The sequence below is a fragment of the Rhinatrema bivittatum genome, chromosome 12, assembly GCF_901001135.1.
Source record: "Rhinatrema bivittatum chromosome 12, aRhiBiv1.1, whole genome shotgun sequence".
NCBI classification, from domain to species: Eukaryota; Metazoa; Chordata; class Amphibia; order Gymnophiona; family Rhinatrematidae; genus Rhinatrema; species Rhinatrema bivittatum.
Genome location: NC_042626.1, coordinates 53,232,142 through 53,254,219, shown reverse-complemented (window position 1 = coordinate 53,254,219; position 22,078 = coordinate 53,232,142). Strand labels below are relative to the sequence as shown.

General features: G+C 45.7%; 1 protein-coding gene across 4 annotated transcripts in view; it reads left to right on the top strand.

Moving 5' to 3' along the window:
• The window catches only part of BRCA1 (BRCA1 DNA repair associated), a 218,592-nt gene that overhangs the window by 93,488 nt on the left and 103,026 nt on the right, over window positions 1-22,078 (top strand). For all 4 annotated transcript variants that reach the window (XM_029573187.1, XM_029573188.1, XM_029573189.1 and 1 more), the window contains exons 7-9: window positions 2,696-2,801; window positions 8,473-8,521; window positions 10,842-10,966. In XM_029573187.1, the coding sequence (XP_029429047.1) occupies window positions 2,696-2,801; window positions 8,473-8,521; window positions 10,842-10,966 (280 nt within the window). The remainder of the gene's footprint in view (window positions 1-2,695; window positions 2,802-8,472; window positions 8,522-10,841; window positions 10,967-22,078) is intronic.

Genomic DNA, 22,078 nt, shown 5'->3' with positions numbered 1-22,078 from the left:
TGACACACCCAGACCTGACCTTCACCAAGTACAGAAAAACCACAAATTATAAATATGGAGACAGAAGCTGGAATGGAAAACCAAAAAAGCCACTCTGCATGCAGTGCGACCCTGGAGAAATGGAAAGAGAAATATAGCACCTAACAGACTCTCAAGATTTGCAATAATGCACACAAACTAACCCGCACAAAGTTACACCTGTATTATGGAACACACTAAAACAGATGTACCTACAAATGTCGGTAAAAAAAAACCCCTTTAAATAAATAAATAAAAAAGTAACAATCATATCTAAGAAATACAACTATTAAACCAGGCCCTAAACACTAATACATTTCCTATTGGGAAAACAGAATAAGCCAAGCTGCTATAGAGCCCCACACAGAAATAATTGTAAAGCTATACTAAAAATGTTACAAAACAGCTGCTGAACAAAATAATATCCAACAATTAAAAACTCATAAAAATTATTAAAACATGTCCAAATATCAATAAAATATTTCAAAACAGCAGACATCGCATAATACCCAATAATTAAAATGGCAGTCAATCAAGAAAAATACATTTAAAAAGCCACCTTTACTTTCCCTCTCCAGCAACTCTCCTCCTTTCCCTTCCAGGCCAATAGCACTCACCAGAAGCAGCAAGGGCTGCTGAAGCTCTGTCCTCACAGTCCTCTTCCTTAGTGCCCACAACCAGGCACTCACACACATACCTCCAATTAGACCCCACGACCAGTCTCTGTCTCTCTTACACCAGTCATCTTCCTGACCAGGCTCTCTCTCAATCACACTCATGGTCTCTTATATACAAGCTCTCGATCACACACAAATGCTCTTGCACCCATTCACACCAGCTCTCACACAAGCTTCCATTCACACCCACACACACAAGCTCTCACCCATACATTCATTCACACCCACACACACCAACTCTCACCCGTGCACTCATTCACACCCACACACACCTGCGCTCACCCGGGCACTCATTCACACCCACACACACCCGCGCTCACCAAAAACGTATTCTTTCTTCACTGCAGGGATGGGCTCCAGTTCCACCGTGGCTTTACTCCGGCGGGCCTTCTTTTTGCGCCACCACGGGAATGGGCTCCCATGGTGGCCTCAATCGGGATTGGGTTTCCTCTTCGCCGCCACAGGCTGTGCCGCCTTGCTTCGGGGTCGGGTTTCCTCTTCGCCGCCACAGGCTGTGGCGGCCTTGCTTCGTCAGAGTTCGAAACTGCTATTTTTCCCATCCCACCCCTGGGCTAGGCGATGCCTGCCTCACTGGCCAATCAAAGGCTTCCTCCCTTCTGCCTACTCCCACTGGTAGGTAGAAGGGAGGAGGTTTCCAATTGGCCATCGCGGGGGCAGGCAGAATGAAGGAGCTTCCCATTGGGCAATGGGGGTAGGAAGAAAGGAGGCTTCCAATTGGCCCGCGGGGGCTGGGAAAAGGGAAGTGCAACGGGCAGTGGGACACCAGGAGACGCGACACACCTGCCGGTGTTTGGCGACACACTAGTGGGGAGTTTTTTGTTTGTTTTGCAAGGGTTTGTGTTCCCATTATTTGGCAGTGAAGGATTTGCAGTTACTGAGATGAGTGTGTGTGGAAGAGGAGGAGAACTGAGTGTGCATGAGACTCTGGGGAGTAAGTGAGAAGCATGATAGTGAGTGTGTGAGAATGAGATAGAGTATGAGAGTGAATATACAAGTGTACATATGTGAGAGAGTTTGTGTGCATGCTGCTCCAATGTTCCCTCTAAGGATTGATAGGCTTTTTGCAACAAAGAAATAAAGCTCACAGGGTTATGAAACCAAACATTTTTGCTCATGAGCAAACGTTTTGCACACTGCAACCTATTCCTTAGGGGGAACATTGTCTATGTGTTTTGTTTTTTAGTACAGTCTAAATATGCAGGTTATTCTTATATGGAACAAAGTCATGCAAATATTTGTAATTACTCTAACTGCTTTTTGTGTATCCTGAAGAGGTATCGCTACTGGGTGATGACTAGGTTCTCTCCTCAACCCTGCTGGCCTGGTGCAGAAGCCAGCAAGGGAATCTATCACCAATGATCACTTCTGAATTCTAAATGCTATTTTTTTTTTTTTACTCATTACTGAAAGCCTGCAACCCTGTTGTGCAAAAGAAAAAATCAGCAATCAAGTTGTTTCCACTAATCTTCTTACAATAACTAGAATTTTCTAGAGTGTAGCAGATGGACTCGGGACCAATGGGTATAGTGTACTCCTGATAGCAGTGGGAGAAAGTCAGCAATCAAGTTGTTTCCACTGATCTTCTTACAATAACTAGAAATATTTTCAAGCAAGCTCTTGAGAGATCTATTTATTTAAATCATATCTAGAAGCACTTAACGACGGTATAGAAAAGTTTTTTTAAATAAATAAACATTACATGTCTAAAAATGTTTCTGAAACATTCTGTATAAAACTCTATTCTAAATATGGAATTTAAACAATCTTAGTTGGAGGCATGGCCTTTTGATTAATCATTTGAAGAAAGCACACTTTTGAACTGAATTTAAAGAATAATAACCTTCTGTGAGTTTTAAATGTCTGTCTATGTGTATATAGCCTGTATGGTTCTGTACGACCGAAGGATGTTCACTGTTGCATGCTGTTTGGCTTTTGCTTTTTGTTGTACTTGGTTATTTCCTGTGTACGTTTATGGACAGGAAACAAATTCAGATGTACTGTGCCCGGGGAACCTGGCCAGCAGGCGCTCACATAGAAGCAAAAGACAGAAGCGAGGTGCCAGTGAGCCTCTCTACATTGAGTTTGGTAAGCAATTACTGTAAGTGGGCATATATTACGTGAAGTAATTGGGAATCGGGAAAGTTATTTTTATCTTTCTGAAATTTTGTGCATTAAAATTTGTAGTGATTTCAGTTTAATGCTAGGAATAAATTTCATTTTTTTTTTTGTGGATGGGAGAGGATTATATTGAAAAGGATAATATTTGTCCTGTCTTGTGTCAAGGGAAAACCAAAAAGACAATAACAGGAGAATGGTTTTATTGTTCAGTATCTTAAAAGAAAAAAGTTTATGCCAAGATATTTGCCCAGGTTAAGCGTAGTGAGGTTAAGTGGTGTGTGCAGATTCACATTTGAGCATGGGGGTGGGATCGGATTCAAAGGTGGAAACCCAGGTCTTACACAGCTCACACCTGCAACGCTATGGATGCATACTATATGTAGAACAGGGGTCTTTGGGACCCCCCTCAGCCATTCAGGTTTTCAGGCTATTTCTAATGAATATGCACTACTTTCTATATATGCAAATATTTCTCATGCATGTTCATTAGGGATAACCTGAAATATTCTGAAAAGATGCCAGGCACTGTGACAGGGCCCCAAGGGAAGCTACCCACTAATGACTCTCCATTTACTAATGAAAGAGTTTATGTAGCAGCAATCATTTTGATTTCAGTAGCATCTTTCATACCCAGAGAAACCAAGTATGCTTTGCAGTTGCAATACTTCTAGCATGCATCCGACCACTTCCAAGGTGGGTACTGTGACTCTCAGTTTTACTGCATAATCTTCAAGGTGGGAGAGAGGAGAAGGAACAGTGTTTTCTCCTAGGACAAGCAGGATGGTAGTGCTCGCACATGGGCGACATCATTGGATGGAGCCCAGCACGGAAAACTTATGTCAAAGTTTCTAGAAACTTTGACTGAGCATGCCCTATTTCATGCGTCTACACAGGGTCCTTCAGTCTCTCTTTTTTTCTGCGGAACTTTTGCCTTGCAGTAGAGTGAGCTTATGGCTTTTCTTTAGAAATTCTTTGAAAACTTTTTTCACTGTCTTTTTCGGCTTTTCGCATGAATTCATCGAACACTGGTCCCTCACAGTTCTCTCTAGTCTCCCAAGTCAGGTTTTTTGGCGGTTTGGTAAGACTTATCTCGTTATGTTCCCCCCCGTGACGGCGGTGCCTGCTGGCGTCAACCGCCCACCGTCACCGCCTCTTGGTTTTTCTTTTTTCTTTTGTTCATCATGGTCTCATCCAGATTTTGTTGGTGCCCCCACTGTCCGAGGACCAGGTCCATCACAGACCCCCACGAGATGTGTGTCCTCTGCCTGGGGGCACCGAACAATGTCCGGGGTTGCCGCATGTGCACCTAGATGACCCCCCAAGGGACGTACTGCTTGGCTTGATAAGATGGAGAAGCTCTTTGGGTCAAAGAAGTCTGAAGCATCGGTGGCATTTGCACCAATGGACTTGGGAGCTGCACTGATGGACACCAAGCCATTGGCATCAGCAGGGCCATTGGTTTCATCGATGCCATCAGTGGATAGGGGTGCCGGGGACCGGCCCCTGTTGGTTTCTTCCAAGTTAAGGGCGTCAGGTTCGTCGTCATCGACCTTGACACCGGGGAAAGACCGGGCCGAGCACCGAGGGAAGCCAAGGAAGCATCAGCACTGGTCACCCTTAATGCACGGTGCTACCTGTACCCAAGACGCTGGACCCCCCCGGTCAGGAGCAGGCTACATTTCTTTGTGGATCAGTGGCCCAGTATAACCTCAGACCAGTGGGACTTGTCCATCATCCAACAAGAGTACCAATTAAACCTATTGAGTGTCCCGCCAACTTGCCCCCTGAACCCGTGGGGGGGGGGGGGGGCGGCCAATAGAATATCAGGAGGTACTGCTTCGGGAGCTCTCCATCCTCTTAATAGCCAGAGCAGTCAAGCCTGTCCCACCAGGGCAAGGAGGGCAGGGATTCTACTCCTGATATTTCCTGATTCCAAAGAGAACAGGGGGACTCCATCCCATCTTAGACCTAAGGGCCTTGAACAGATTTCTCAAAAAAGAAAAGTTTAAGATGATTTCCCTGGGCACCCTGATTCCCCTCCTGCAAAAAGGGGACTGGGTGTTCTCCCTCGATTTAAAGAAGTATAGACTCAAATCGAGATCTTCCCAGCTCACGGGAAGTATTTCAGATTTGTGGTGGGAAAACAGCACTTCCAGTACTGAATGTTGCCATTCGGGCTAGTGTTGGCCCCACATGTCTTCACAAAATGTCTGGCTGTGGTGGGTGCGTACCTCTCAGAAAGGGGCCAATCTGTCTTTGTGCTTGACCATTCGGGTGCTGGAGTCACTAGGATTCACCATCAACTACCCAAAGTCCCATCTCAGCCCATCACCTCGATTTGAACTTCATAGGAGCCCTGATAGACATGGCTCAGGCAAAAGCCTTCCTGCCGCGGTCCAGGGTGGTCACCTTGGTGTCCAAGGCGGTGGTGAGTCAACAGAGCCAGAAGGTTTCAGCTCGGCACATGTTGAGGCTGTTGGACCACATGGCCTCAACCATCCATGTTACTCCCTTCGTTTATACTTGCAGAGCCCAATGGATCCTGAGGTCACAGTGGCGCCAGGCCACACAGAACCCCTGGGCTTGCATCTGAGTCACTCCGCCTCTCTGGGACTCTTTGTTCTGGTGGCAGGCGCTCTCGAATTTGGAATGGGGAGTATCTTTCCAAAATCCCCCAACTAAAATTGTCCTGATACAAACAGACAGCCAAGTTGCTATGTAGTATGTCAACAAGCAGGGAGGCACAGAGTCATACTTCCTGTGCCGGGAAGCGGTCCAGATTTGGTCCTGGGCCCTGTCCCACGAGATGGTACTCAGGACCATGTATCTGGCTGATATGGAAAATGTGATAGCGGACAGACTGAGTTGTGCCTTCGGACCCCACGAGTGGTCTCTGGACCAGGAGGTAGCGAACCGGATCTTCTGCCTCTGGGAATGCCCGGATGTGGACTTGTTCGTGTCCCCCTGTAACAGGAAGGTGACTCAGTTCTGTTCCCTGTACAGGTCAGTTGGTAAATCAGCCTCTGATGCCTTTGCACGACACTGCGGCAGGGATCTTCTGTACACGTATCCTTTGATTCCTCTAGTTACGAAGACTCTTTTGAAGCTTTGCGAGGACTGAGGGACTATGATCCTTATAGTCTCTCATTGACTGAGATAGATTTGGTTTCCATTCCTGCAGGAGTTGTCCATCCGGAAACCGATCAGACTGGGGACTTCCCCAGATCTCAATATGCAAGAACAGGGAGGCTGCGGCATCCCAATCTCCAAGCCCTGTCACTCAAAGCCTGGATGTTCAGAAGTTAATCCTGCAGCCACTCGATCTTTTCGAAGATGTGTCTCGGGTCCTGGTGGCTTCCAGAAAGCCTTCCACTAGAATGTTCTATTTACTGAATTGGAGGAGGTTTTCTGTCTCGGGTCCTGGTGGCTTCCAGAAAGCCTTCCACTAGAATGTTCTATGGACTGAAGTGGAGGAGGTTTTCTGTGTGGTGTGATAGAAGGCCCTAGATCCGTTCTCCTGATCCATGCAAAAACTGCTTGACTACATTGTACATCTATCGAAGGCTGATTTGAAAACCATCTCCATTAGAGTTCATCTCCTAGCCTCCCCTAAGGTCTCCTGCTGGGTCTTGGGACCTCAACTTGGTATTAGTTCAGCTGATGAAAGCTCCTTTTGAACTGCTGTGCTCCTGTGACCTGGAAGGTCATATTTTTGTTGGTGGTCACTTCAGCTCACAGGGTCAGCGAGCTCCAGGCCTTAGTGACTTATCCACCTTATACTAAGTTTTATCATGATAGGTGGTCTTGCATTCGCACCCTAAGTTCCTGCCTAAGGTGGTAACAGATTTCCATATTGACCAGTTAATCATCCTGCCAACATTCTTTCCCAGGCCCCATTCGCACCAAGGCAAACGAGCCCTGTACAGTTTGGATTGCAAGAGAGCCTTAGCTTTCTATCTGGAATGGACAAAAGATAGACACGTTACCCAACTTTTCATTTCCTTTGATAGGAATAGATTGGGAGTTACTGTTGCCAAACAGACACTATCCATTTGGCTAGCAGACTGCATCTCCTTCTGTTATGCCAGGCAGGACTGCATCTTGGGGATCATGTCAAGGCTCATCCTGTCAGAGCCATGGCAACGTCGGTGGCCCACTTGTGAGAAGTTCCCATGGAGGAGATTTGCAAGGTTGCAACGTGGAGTTCTCTCCACACATTCGCATCTCACTACTGTCTGTATAGGGATGGCAGACGTGACAAGGTTCGACAAAATCTGTCATCTGGAATCTCTTCAAGGTATAGAACCCAACTCTCCCTGCCTAGGACCCATTGTTTAGGTTCAGGCTTTCTCCCCCTCTTTTACTAATAGCACTGTGGTGGTTGTGCCCATTGGCACCTGGTTTGGTGCTCGTTGTTCCCCTTTTGTGTTGGGGAGCACCCTGTAGCTAGGGATTCACCTATGTATGTGGACTACCATCATGCTTGTCCTAGGGGAAAGCAGAGTTGCTTACCTGTAACAGGTGTTTTCCTAGGACAGCAGGATGTTAGTCCTCACGAAATCCACCCGCCACCCCACGGATTTGGGTTTCTCCTATTTTTTGTTTAATTTTATCGTAATTCTGTGTTACGAAACTGAAGAGGGACCCCGTGTGGAGCTGGGCATGCTACGTATGCTCAGTCAAAGTTCCAGAAACTTTGATATACCTTTTCCTTGCCAGGCTCCATCCGATGATGTCAACCATGTGTGAGAACTAACATCCTGCTGTCCTAGGAGAACACCTGCTATACACTTCCAACTACTACATTGAGCTTTAAGGAAAAGAAAGATCTGAAGTCTTGTTTCACAAACTATTGACATGGTTTGCTGCTCTAACCACTCAAGACCAGCATACTGCACCCACTCCCACAAAATGTATTTACTTATTTATAGAAAACCCTTTTCTTTACCATGCGCTCCAGTTCATGCCCTCTAGCCATGCTCGTGTTCCCTGTCGAGTACTGGCTTTGAAGTCAGATGGTTAGCAGGAAAGAAGACTGCAGGAAAAAGTTCTAGAACATGCTAGGCAGCAAGTCTTACTGTGGAGCTCTGCATTCCATTAGTGTGGTCTGACTTTTGTTTGTTTTTTTGACCCAACAGTTTTCTCCTGCTCCTTTAGACTTCCAGTTCAGTCGGAACCAGGGCTAGTGCCATGAGCCTTCATTTGCAACGATCAGGGGTTATTTCCCCTATTTTATAATCCTTTACCCCCCTCAATCCCCAAATCTGAAATTTAGTCCAGTCATTGCAGTGACATTCCTGGGCCCAAGGCCATGCATCAGGGCTCCTTCTGGATTTTGGGCCCTGAATTTGGCTACTAGGTGTCACCCTTGGGCAGTGAATATGATCCTTCCCCACCCTACTTTCAGCCCCCCAGAGACTGCAAACATTGCCTTTGTGATATCCTCAGCCCCCAGCTCACCTGAGAGCGAAGACCTGAAATAGGATTAAACCAAGGATCTTCCTTATAACAATGCACAGCACTTAACCATGTGAGCTGCCAGGCCAGGCGTGATGTGTATATGTTTATTTAGATTTCAGTCTTTTGTCATAATTGACGTGGAACCTGTTTACATGAGTATTTTATTTGCTTGTTTCAGGGTTGGATTCCTCTTCAGAAGATTTATTGGAAAAAGCAGGCAGTATTGGGTAAGCAAGGAGCAAATAACTTTGAACATAGCCCCATAACCAAATATTATTGATTCTTTCTAATTCCTCTGTCCAAGTTCAAATGTAAGAATGTAGTGGCAAAGCTGAATACTTCTATCATACTAACCAGTCATTTAATCACATCATGGAGTTTCTCAGTGCCTCCATTAAATGGTCTGAAACTTAAAAATACCATAGGCAATGTACATTTTTGGATTGTAAGAGGCTGCTCCTTTTGTTGCTGCATTGTCAGTGGGCTCAGTCTGAGCGCAGTGTCGTGGTACCATTCTTCTGGATTTTAATGAACAGCAATACATAACTTGAGAATAGTCTACCTCCTAATGGAGGATGTAAGGGGAAAGCCTTTTACAATGGAATGGGGTCTAGTTGTTTTAACTTGACCTGGTTATACCTGCTACAGTTGGCCTATTAAATATTAATGTGATAGCGTTAAATGAGTACTGAGCGTCTTATGTTCAATTGTGTTTTTTTTCCACCGGACAGCCACAAAGGGTTATAATTTATTTTACAGATCTGAAAGTGCAAGTCAGAGAGCATTGATTAAGATGTGTCATGGGAGGACCACACTAGCCAACCTTGTGTTCTGATTGACTGCTGTCTTATAAGTTATAATAGTGGGAAGCAACTGGAATAACAACCTGGCAGGAAGAGCTGCCTCTTTGGTTGTCATGCAAGCTGCGCCCATTAGAAAGGCGCTGTCATAAACTGTTTGCAGTATATGAAAATAATTCTATGCCAAGTCTTACTAGCGATGTTTATTTGCTTCTAATACCAGATTCACATCTTGATTCGGGGTGGTTTTGTTTTGATCCATTTTCATTTCACTGATCTACTTTATAGGGAAAAAGTTCCCCCTTGCTTTTAGAGCGAGTAATCCATCATAGGTGCAGGAGAGGGGGAAAAGGCTGCCAGCTTTTCATTAATGAAATCTGAAACAAATAATCCTGCTTCCACCCTCCTTGGTGAACAATGAGGCAAACTATAGGAGGACAGATTGAATGATGAGGAGGAATGTGACCTCATTTGAAAGGGTGGTAGTAACCAAAGTGGCAAATGACCCCTGAACAGTATAGGAGATGTCAGTAACACTTCTGGGCTGGGTGAAATATACTTGGAACATCTTATGTTCCATACTGGGTCAAACCAAAGATCCATCAAACCCAGTATCTTGTTTATAATCTAGGTCACAAGTATCTGGCAGGATCCCCGGGGCAGATAGATTGCATGCTGCTTATCCTAGGGATAAGCAGTGGATTTCTGCAACTCTACCTTAATGGTTTATGGACTTTTCATCCAGGAACTTGTCCAAACCGTTTTTTTTAAACACAGCTACACTAACAGCTTTCACCAAATCCTCTGGCAATGAATTCCAAAGCTTAATTATGTGTTAAGTAAAAAAAATTCTCTTACTAGTTTTAAATGTACAACTTAGTAACTTCATTCCCTTAGTCTTTGTACTTTTTGAAAAAGTAAACATTCACATTTACTCGTTCCATGCCACTCATTATTTTATAAACCTCTTATAATTTCTTCTCTCATCTGTCTCTTCTCTAAGCTGGAGTCCTAACTTCTTTAGCCTTTCCTCATAATAATTCACTGTATAAGGAAGGAAGAGAGCGATTTGGGTTTATCATTTTGATTGCTTTGTCTTCCACATCCAGGTCTGTGAAGTAATTATAACTGGAAAAAATGGAATCTAAGGTGCTCAGAACTTGTCTAATGATATCCCTTAATTTTCTTGCCACTTGATGGGAGAACTCTAGAAGATATAATTGGGGCCAATATTTTTGATGGGTTGGAGGATGAGCAGGGCAATTGCCTGGCACTTCAGTGCCACAGGAATCCTGTTGGAAAAGCTGAGACAGAGCTTCAGGGCACCTGGCACCGGATAGGCCCTCGCCTTCATTTCTGCTTTTGGCTTTAGTATGCCCAACGCCAGCCTTGGGTATGATACATCTAGACACAGTACCTGAATTTTATGGATTTGGGGCTATTGATTTGTTCACATAAGAGAGGATAATTTCTACCCCTCCAACCCCCATGGACTACAGGCAACTTTGAGGTTACAACACAAGTTAAGAGACAGTTGATGTGTGCAGGCCCACAAGTCTTGGTCCAAGAACAAGAAGCTGGCAGAAGGTAACTGGTTTGGACCAGTGACCAAGAAAAGAAGAGATATAGGTCTGGATGCCAATCTTGTCCCCATTTTTCACCGAATAACCTGAGAAAATCCAAACATCTCGGCTCAGTTAGGAAGTCCTGCTTCTTTACCATCTTTACTCTCTCTCCTCGTGTTTAGGAGCTGTGGAGCAGAAGAACCATCAGCTGAACCGGAAAGCAAAGAGCTCGGAGCAGATTTGAACCATGATGACAAGGAACGTGAGAGATTGTCTGGCAGGCCAGAGGCAAAAGTGCCACTGTCTGGTATGGAATGGATCTGTGACCATGAAGAGGATGTCGGTGAAATTGAAATCCTAATTGTCCATTTATCCGTGCTGCTTACTGCTAGCTTGCTGAGCCAAGCTTACAAAATTGCTGGCTGTTCAAATAGGCCTTCACAAGATAATTTGATTTTATGTCCTTCCTTGTTTTGTGGTGTTTTATGGAGTTTATTTTATGGATTTAACTATTCAATTTGGGTTTTTGTTTTTTGTTTTTTTTAATTTCTCTGTTTTACTGCTTTTTTGTTTAATTGCATACAGGACTGTTTTCAAAGTCGTTCCCCTGTACGTACCTGGATCAGTCCAGACACCTGGGTTTTGCCTCCCCTCCAGCAGATGGAGACAGAGAAGTTTTTCAAACAACCCTGCCATATATACCAAGGTCACCCCACACAAAAGGAGAGCCTTAACTATTAATCTCATATATAATTTTAAAAAACATTTATTAAGAATAATACATCCTAATACAACCCCCTAAATACATACAATATAATCAGCCACACATTAAAACATCACATACTGAATAGCATATAGGCAGTGAACAAATAAGATATAATCATCAATTTGTTTAACACATCACATTCACATTATTTCTAACACCATATCATAATGTTTTACATTGACTCCTATATAAACATCATGTACTCAATAAGATCTCATCTCAGTCATCACATGTAGTTCATTAAAGTGCTTTTCAATGCAGATTCCCGTAGTTTTCAACTCCATGGCTTTCCTCCATTAATCACTGCCACAATGTGATTCAATAAGTACTGCTCAGTACTAATCCCAAATTGATGATTATATCTTATTTGTTCACTGCCTATATGCTATTCAGTATGTGATGTTTTAATGTGTGGCTGATTATATTGTATGTATTTAGGGGGTTGTATTAGGATGTATTATTCTTAATAAATGTTTTTTAAAATTATATATGAGATTAATAGTTAAAGTTCTCCTTTTGTGTGGGGTGATTGTGTATATTGGGGAACCAATTTGTGATTTATTTCCCTCAGTTTTGTATTGCCTTGGTGATATATATACCAAGGTGCCACCCACAGTCCCACAGTCTTACTCTGTCTCCAGCAGATGGCGGAGGTGCAAAACCCACAAGTTGGTAGAGTAGGAATGTAGTCAGGTTTGGAGTTGGCAAATTAGAGGGATTCTGTGCCTTTAATTCTTAATAGGTTACAAAAAAAAACAAACAAACAGAGAAAGTAAGTCCCTCACTGACGGAGGTTCTGTGAGCCTCCCAGGAGGTTGCTAGGTCCTGAGGGGACCATCCCTCCTGGTCGAGACCACTGCTTCTAAGGGTCGAGGACCCTGCACTTGATTGTCAGCAGCATTGGGGTGATACCGGGTAGCCCGGCTCATTCACCCCTACAGGAGACAGCGATCGGGCAAGTTCTTTTATTTGTCTGTGCAAAAAAAAAAAAAGGTTTTTTTTAACTTGGTGCGCCGTCTCTCCAGTATTTCCCTTCCTTCTCCGCCTTCCCTGCGCCACCGTTTTCGCCGCATTTTTCAGCTGGGTTTTTTTTTATGTCTATTTTGCTATGGCAAGGATGCCTTGGGGATCGGCTTTCCGCACGTGCGGCTCTGCCTGCACGTGTCTATCGAGGGAGGGCCTAGGTGCTGGCTGCTTACCCAAAGGGGAAGGACCCTCCGTTTTGCCCCGGGGAGGTCGGCATCGGGTTCCTTGGTTCTACACGCGGCTGCCGGCAGGCCGCACGGCCCCAGCTGATCCGTTCCCGCTGAGCGTGGGAATGGAGGCCATTTTGGAGATTTTTAGGGCAACCACGCGGGCCGCGATGGGGGAGGGGTTTTCACCACCCGCACTATCCCCACAGCGTATTGTCCCCCGAGGGGGAGGTGCCAGTGGGCCCGGACTCTCCTGCAACAGAGGGTAGCCCTGAGGGGGCTGATGATACCTCTTCTTCTTCCTCTTTTTCTTCGGAGTTTGTGCTACTGATGCACAAGGCCTTTAAGGAGAAAAAGGCAGGGAAAAATCGGGAAAAAATCCCTTCGCAGGCTGCTCCCGGAAAAGGGAGGAAGCGTGCGGGATCTACAGGAGGGTCAGACCATCTTAAGGGCAAAATACATTTACGGTCTGTGCCACCTGGGACGGATTCGGACTCCACGTCCCAGGATGACCTAGATCCACAGCACAAACCCCCGGGGGGGGGGGGGGCCCCGATGAGGATGCGAATCCACAGCAGAGGATGGGAGCCGAGGGGCTCAGGCTATGGAAGGCGACAATCCAAAAGTGGTTCACCTCTTTAAGAAAGATGAGTTGAATCCGCTTATTCCGGCCTTCCTGGGGGAGTTGGGCTTGGATGCTCCACTGGCGGAGTCTTGGTTGGGGGCTGTGGATCCGGTATTGCTGGGTCTCAGGGGTCCTGCAGTTTCCTTCCCATTCCATTTCTCTGCAAAGGCTCATCTATTTAGAGAATGGGACACTCCAGATTTGGGGTTGAAAGTCAGTGAAGCGCCGGACAAGCTATATACTCTGCCAGAGGAGGCATTAGATCTGCTGAGAGTTCCAAAGGTGGATGCAGCGGTGTCTGCCGTCACCAAGAAGTCCACTATCCCAGTTATGGGAGCGATGGCCCTCAAGGACTTGCAGGACAGAAAATTGGAGTTACAGCTCAAGAAAGTGTTTGAGGTGTCAGCGCTGGGGGTCCGTGCAGCGATGTGCAGTAATTTTGCGCTATGTGCAGGTCTTCGCTGGGCCCAGCAACTCCAAGCCAATGCCAACCTCTCTGAGGGGGAGGCTATCCAGGCGAACCGGCTGGAGGCGGTCATCGCGTGCAGCGCAGATGCTCTCTACGATCTGCTGCGCACTTCGGCCAGATCCATGGTTTCCGCGCGCAGGCTCCTCTGGCTCCGGAATTGGGCTGCGGATATTTCGTCCAAGGCCCACCTTGGTTCCCTTCCTTTTAAAGGAAAGTTGTTGTTCGGCAAGAAATTGGAGGACATGATTCAATCTCTGGGAGAGAACAAGGTTCATAAACTACTGGAGGACAGGCCCAGGTCAAGAGGATCATTTACAGCTCGGGCTTGGTTCTGGGGTAGTAGGAGAACCCGACCGGTGCGGTTGTCCGGATCGTCCTTTCGCCCAGGTTCAAACAGACAACAGTCATGGTCTCAGTCTTTTCGAGGCAGACGTTTTGGCAGACTAGGTAACCCTCAGTTGGCGGCAGGGGCTAAGGCCTCACAATGAGATACTGCCGGTCCATTCCTCAGTACCAGTCATCCATCAAGTACCAATAGTGGGAGCCAGACTATCACTCTTCTTCAAGGAATGGACCAAACTAACGTCGGACCAGTGGGTCTTCACTGTGATAAGTCAAGGTTACGTTTTAGATTTTGTACAGCGCCCTAGGGACAAGTTCCTGATCTCTCCATGTGCGTACCGAAAAAAGCAAGAGGCTGTACAAGGCACGCTCCAGCGCCTACTGGATTTGGGGGCTATAACATCGGTTCCATCTGCGGAACAACGCAGAGGCCGCTATTCCATTTACTTCATAGTCCCCAAAAAGGAAGGTACTTCTGACTAATCTTAGATCTCAAAAGATTCAACAGATGTCTTCGGGTACCACGTTTCAGAACGGAGACCCTTTGGTCAGTCATCGCATCCATACGACAAGGAGAGTTCCTGGCTTCTCTGGATCTCACGGAAGCGTATCTCCATATCGGCATCTGGTCGGCACACCAGAAGTTTCTCAGGTTCTGCATTCTGGGAAATCACTATCAGTTCTGGGCTCTGCCTTTTGGACTCGCCACAGCTCCCAGAATGTTCACCAAGGTTGATGGGTGGTAGTTGCAGCGCAACTCCAGAGGGAAGGCTTGCTAGTGCATCCCTACCTGGACGATTGGCTGATTTGGGCGAAATCCAAGACTCTGTGTCAGACAGCTATCCGCCGGGTGCTACAGCTCTTGCGATCGCTCGGCTGGGTGGTCAACCTTGCCAAGAGTCATCTGATCCCTTCGCAGTCTCTGGAGTTCCTGGGAGCTCTGTTCGACACGGAGCAGGGGAGAGTTTTCCTCGCCACAACATATAGTCAAGCTTCAGGGACAGGTGAGGAACCTGTTGTCCATGCGGATGCCCAGGGTGAGCGATTACTTGAAGGTCTTGGGATCCATGACGTCCACTCTGGAATTGGTACCTGGGCCTTTGTCCCTTACAATCAGCATTGCTGTCCCGCTGGAATCCTGTCAGAACAGTTTCACCTACCGCTTCCGCTTACAGAATCCGCAAGAGTCAGTCTCGACTGGTGGCTTGTCTTGGAACATCTGGAGTGTGGAGTTCCCCTGGTAATGCCCAACTGGGCACTCATCACCACGAATGCCAGTCTCTCCGGCTGGGGAGCTGTTTGTCTGGGGAAGTCTGTGCAGGGGCAATGGTCCAGAGAACAATCTCAGTGGTCAATCAACTGCTTGGAGACCAGAGCAGTGGCTCTGGTATTGCAAGCCTTCCTCCCGATCCTTCGGGGGAAGTCAGTCAGAGTCTTGTCAGACAATGCGACCACAGTGGCCTATATTAATCGACAAGGAGGAACCAAGAGATGCCCGGTAGCAACGGAGGCGCAACAGTTGATGAACTGGGCGGAACAGCATCTTTTTGGGTACTTGCCAGGTTCTTATGGCCTGGATTGGCCACTGTTGGAAACAGGATGCTGGGCTTGATGGACCCTTGGTCTGACCCAGTATGGCATGTTCTTATGTCAGTATTGTGGCATCTCACATTGCCGTTGTAGACAACATACAGGATGACTTCCTCAGTCGTCACCATCTCGATCCCGGAGAGTGGGAGTTGGCCGACGAGGCTTTTCATCTCATCTGCGATCGGCGGGGCATGCCATGTATGGATCTGATAGCCACATTCAAGATTGCCAAGACTCCACAGTTCTACAGTCGGCGCAAAGAGACAGGAGCTGAAGGAGTCGATGCCCTGGTCCTTCCCTGGCCGACGAACATCATACTGTACGTGTTTCCTCCCTGGCCGCTGATAGGCAAGGTGATCCGGCGAATAGAGCTCCATCCGGCAGAGGTGATTCTAGTAGCTCCGGAATGGCCGAGACGCTCCTGGTTTGCGGATCTGCTTAATCTGTCTGCCGCGGAACCTCTACGGTTTCGGGAGTCCACGGCTCTTCTTCATCTAGGTCCTGTCTAGAAGAGGCGGATTTCTTCTGTCTAGTGGCATGGCTTTTGAGAGGCAGTGGCTGAAGAATAAAGGTTATTCTGACGCAGTGGTGGCCACGTTGAGGTCGCGAAAACAGTCTACTTCCCTAGCTTATGTCAGAGTTTGGAAAGTGTTTGAAGCCTGGTGTGCAGATCGCGCGGTGGATCCTACGCAGGCATCGGTCTCAGACATTCTAGATTTTCTTCAAGCTGGTCTTTCTAAGGGTGTCTCTTGTAGTTCCCTCAGAGTGCAGGTTGTGGCACTCTGTTGTCTCCGAGGTAAGGTCCGGGGGTAATGTTGGTGTTGCACCCAGATGTGTCGCGTTTTCTTTGAGGGGCAAAGCACTTACGTCCTCCACTTTGCCATCCGTGTCCTTCCTGGAACTTCAATTTGGTACTTTCGTCCTTGTGTGCACCGCCTTTTGAGCCTATAAAGCGGACGATGCTGAAGGATCTCACGCTGAAGGTGGTATTTTTGGTGGCGATTTCTTTTGCACGTTGGGTATCTGAATTGCAGGCGTTGTCGTGCAGGGATCCTTTCTTGCGGATTTCTGATTCAGGTGTGTCCTTGCGGACGGTTCCCTCCTTTCTCCCAAAGGTGTCTTCTTTTCACTTGAATCAGTCGATTGAGCTTCCCTCGTTCTCCGATGTGGACCGATCGGATCCAGTGGCAAAGGATTTACGGAAACTGGATGTACGCAGGGCTCTGATACGATATCTAGAGGTTACAAATCCTTTCTGTGTATCAGACCATCTCTTTGTGTTGTGGAGTGGTCCAAAAAGAGGTGGTATGGCCTCAGACTACGATAGCTCGCTGGCTGAAGGAAGCTATCAGTTCAGCGTATTTACTGTATGGTAAGACGGTACCGGTGGGACTTTGCGCCCATTCTATGCGGTCGCAAGCCGCTTCTTGGGCGGAATGTCATCAAGTCTCGCCCCCAGGAAATTTGCAGTGCGGCTACTTGGAAATCGTTGCACACATTCGCAACACATTACAGATTGGATGTTCAAGCTTCGGATTCCGGGGGATTTGGAGAAAGGGGTGCTCCGAGCGGGCCTCTCTGGCGCCCACCCTCTGTAAGTTAGCTCTGGTACATCCCAGGTGTCTGGATTGATCCGGGTACGTACAGGGAAAGGAAAATTAGTTTCTTACCTGGTAATTTTTGTTCCTATAGTACCACGGATCAGTCCAGAGCTCCGCCCACGGCTGTGTACACTAAAGTAACGGAGAGTCCGCTCGTATGATATTTTTTCTGGATATTTGTACTACCTTTTCGCTTGTTCCTTTGGTTCTGCGAGTTCTGTTCCCAGTTGGGGGTTTGACTAAGCCGCCTTATAGAAGGAAAGATAGTTGTATAGTTTGGTTTTGTTCCATTGTGCATTGACGTTACGTAAGACTGAGGGACTGTGGGTGGCACCTTGGTATATATGGCAGGGTTGTTTGAAAAACTTCTCTGTCTCCCATCTGCTGGAGGGGAGGCAAAACCCAGGGGTCTGAACTGATCTGTGGTACTACAGGAACGAAAATTATCAGGTAAGAAACTAATTTTCCTTTCTGTGGGTAAAAAGAGCACCTCGCTTGCAGAAAAGGGCTTTTTGAAAATTGCAGGTATCATTGCATGCTTAATGCCACTGCACGGGTAATTTTACCTGAGGTGAAACAAGGTGTTCCCGGGGGAGAGGCTTGCAAGTACTGGGAAAAAATCCATGCACAAAAAGGAGGAGAGGAAGGTTATGTGGGTACGTTATTTTCGTTGGTTTTCAAAGGGAAAGTGTTTGGGGTTTGGGTGGGGTTCCCCCCTCCCCCCCCCCCGCTAAACATTGGTGCAAAGTACACACGGAATTTTCACTTTTGCAGGGACTTTGAAAACTGCCCTATTAACATTTTATTGTAGTCTCATTGTACATTGTCTTTAGCTTATATGGAAAAAGCGGGTTACAAATGGAAATAATTGTACTTAATTGTGTTGTCTTTAGATGCAACTAATGCTTTCTGTAAACCAAATAGTGAAAGACGGTGAACTGTTGTCTGCTTTCAACGGGGGGGATATCCATAGCATTGCGTTTTAAAGAATGTTGGATGGGGAGTTGAGAAACTCATTTTGTTCTACTTCCCAAGGCATGCATTGGGTGAAGCAGCCAATTGATGTAGCTTTTAAAGCATATTTGATGGTCCTGTTTTGTCACGAAGCCTACAGCAGGTGGCATGTGACAGTAATAGACTGTTAGACTGCTTCCGAAAGCATCAGCTCAAATAAGGAAAAGCAGCCGTGCTTTGCCACCAATTACAAATTGAACTGGCTGTCTGCCGAGTGGAAAGGGCTAATTTAAGTTTAAGGTTTTCTGCCACGACTGTCGTACGGCAAAATGATTTGAAATGGCTTTCGCAGCTTCCCCTGAGGCTTTGTGGTCTGTGCATGCACGCACGTAACCTTCTTTCCCAAATGAACAGCCAGTTATTTTGCAGTGTACTAGGTTGGATGTTTCCTAGGCCTCTCGTTCTACAGTGCAGTTCTCAAGGGTGCTTAGAGGCTGCAAAGCACTAAAAGCTGAACTCTCCCCTGTTATCTTTTTAAACAATTTTCATTTGGTCCCTCCAGCTGAATTACTAATTTTAATTTCTAAACCTTTTAGTGGAAGGAATAGGTCAGTGGTTCTCAACTCTGGTCCGTGTGGCCTTCACCCAGGTCCGTTTTTCACAATAATTGCAGTTAGTACTTTGCACAAAATATTGGCATGCAATTTTAGTTTTAAAAGAGGTTCGTTTGTGGGGTTCACATGTCCTGAGAACCAGACCAGTGTGGCAAACCACTTCCTAACAGAATTAAGTGGGTTGGTGTCCTAGATCAGTGGTTCTCAACCCAGTCCTCTGCACATACCTAGCCAGTAAATGCATATTAGAGATTAGAATGCGTTCCTCTATTTTATGTTAATCTAGCTCATGCATTTTCATCATGGCTGACCTGAAAACCTGACTGGCAGGGTTTGTTTCAAGGACTGGATAGAGAACCCCTGCCTGGGACAAACCAGTAGGGCAAGTGGGGTAGTTTTAAATTTCAAAAAGATAGAAATTAGCTAGCAGCATAGCAAGCTTGAGGTCTTTCTCCTTCCAGTGGGAAAGAGAGAACTCCAAAATTCATGTCAGAAAATTGATGTGAATGTTCTAAAGTTAAAATCTGGTGTGCATAGCAGCATGAATTCTATGAATTTCGAGCCTTGTAAAGAAATTTATTTATTTAGAGTTTTTTCTATACCGGCATTCGTGGTTAAAAATCACATCATGCTGGTTTACATAAAACAAGGGGGAGTGAAAACGAAAGTAAAAACGTAACATTAACAAGTGCAAAGAGGTCATAGTTACATTACAACAAGGTTGATATAACTGGGGAAAGAATTAGAGCAAGATAACCAAGCAGTTAGGGATTAACTATTTACATTATATTGTGAAGTCTCTTAAAAAGATGTTGCTGTCATTCAAATGGGATGTGGGAAGGCTTGCTTAAATAGCCAAGTCTTAAGCCTTTTTCTGAATGTAGGTAGGCATGGTTCTTGTCTCAGATCCGGGGGAATAGAATTCCATAGTGAAGGTCCAGCTGTGGAGAAGGCTCGGTCTCTGAAAGTTAAATGGTGAGTGGTTTTGGTTTGGGGAATGAGAAGTGATCCTCTGTAGGCTTCTCTGATGGGTCTAGTGGATGTGTGTCGTCTGAGTGGGATTTGTAGATCAAGCGTAGCATGGTGATGGATAGCTTTATAGATGAGGGTGATGGATTTGTGGATAATTCTAAAGTGTATTGGTAGCCAGTGTAAGTACTTGAGAGTGGGAGAGATGTGATCTCTTCTCCTGGTGTTAGTTAGAATTCTCGCAGCAGAGTTCTGGAGTATCTGAAGGGGTTTAATGGCTGCTGAAGGGAGACCAAGTAAGATAGAATTGCAATAGTCTATCTTAGAAAAGATTACTGCTTGAAGGACCGTTCTGAAGTCTCGCACGTGAAGGAGAGGTTTGATTCTTTTCAGAACCTGTAGTTTATAGAAGCCTTCTTTTGTTGTTTGTTTGAAGGATTTTAAGTTAAGATGGTTGTCGATAATTATTCCTAAGTCCCTTGTTTGGGTAGTAAGTAGGTTGGTTGGAGGACACAGAGAGGGGTTACTATTTTCTGGTGAGATAAGAAGTTCTGTCTTGGCTGTATTTAATATCAGATTTAGACTAGTGAGAAGGAGATTGATCTCTCGGAGGCAGAATTCCCAAAATTCAAGAGTTTTTGTGATGGTTTCTTTAATGGGAATCAAGATTTGCACATTGTCGGCGTATAGGAAGTGAGTTAGTTTCAGGTGGGTTAGCAGTTGGCAAAGCGGAAGAAGGTATATATTAAAGAGCGTAGGGGAAAGGGAGGAGCCCTGTGGAACTCCTAAAGACGAAGTATAGCGGGAAGATTCTTTATTGTGGATTTTGACCTTATAGCCTCTATTGCTGAGGAATGTATTGAACCATGATAGTGGTGTTCCTGTTATTCCTATGTTTGCCAATTGATTGAGGAGGATGGCGTGGTTAACGGTGTCAAAAGCGGCCGAAAGATCTAAGAGAATAAGTAAAAAGGATTGGCCTTTGTCTAGACCAGAGCTTTCCAAACTGTGTGTCGGGACACGTTAGTGTGTCGCCTGCAGTGTGCAGGTGTGTCGCGCAAGCCCGGTCAACTCTGATGCGAGTTTGGGCTTTTTTTTTTCTAGAGATTCACTTTTTTTTTTTCAGTTTATAGGTTGCTTATTATTGGGTGATTTTTGCTGTCAATCGCATTTTTTTGGGGGGCTTGGTGGGTGGAACGAGCCCAGCCATCCTTGCATTGGCTGCTGCTGCCGATGAGGCCTGGCCATGAGGAGTACTGACTGCAAGCAGCAGTGTCTGGTGATCATGGAAGGAAGTGAAGCACTTAACTGGCAACAATCAAAAAGACGAGGTACATGAGTGTGGGGGCCAGACATGTGCTGGGGGGAGAGAGATGAGTGAGTGGGGGGCAAACGTGCTGGGGGGACAGACATGTGCTTGAGGGGGAGAGATATGAGTGTGTGGGGGCCAGACATGTGCTGGGGGGAGGAGAGAGATGAGTGTGTGGGGGACAGACAATTTGTTTTATTATTGTTTCTCATAAATTATAACAATAACATGAATCTTGGAATATATATTTTTAATATAAATTTAAGGTTTTCATGAGATAGGTTGTGTCGTGAAACATTTTATTTATGTATATATTTAAGGAAACATACATAAATTGTCGAAATATGTTTCGTTCGTTTAACCTTTAACCTCTGGTTTACTACCGTGTTTCCCCGAAAATAAGACAGTGTCTTATATTAATTTTTGTTACCAAAGATGCACTAGGCCTTATTTTCAGGGGATGTCTTATTTTTCCATGAAGAAGAATTCACATGTATTGTTGAACAAAAAAATGAACATTTATCATATTCTGAATAGTTGTCTGGTTATGCTGGTTTGTGATGACAACTAACTGTGAATCCTGCAGGGTAAAAAAATCACAGCTGCATGCTCTGGTGTTCTGTGCGACGGGCATGCTCCCAAATAAAAACTTTGCTAGGTCTTACTTTCGGGGGAGGTCTTATATTTAGCAATTCAGCAAAACCTCTACTAGGTCTTATTTTCGGGAGATGTCTTATTTTCGGGGAAACAGGGTAGTAGACTGAATTACCGTGTCGTGAAATTATGTTTGTCTAAAAAGTGTGTCACCAACATGAAAAGTTTGGAAAGCTCTGGTCTAGACCCATGATAATGTGGTCAGTCAGGGATATGAGTAGAGATTCCGTGCTTAAAGCTTTACGGAATCCATATTGGGAGGGGTATAGAATTTCGTGATCTTCAATGTAGTTAGAGAGTTGAGTGTTGACAAGCTTTTCCATGATCTTGGCA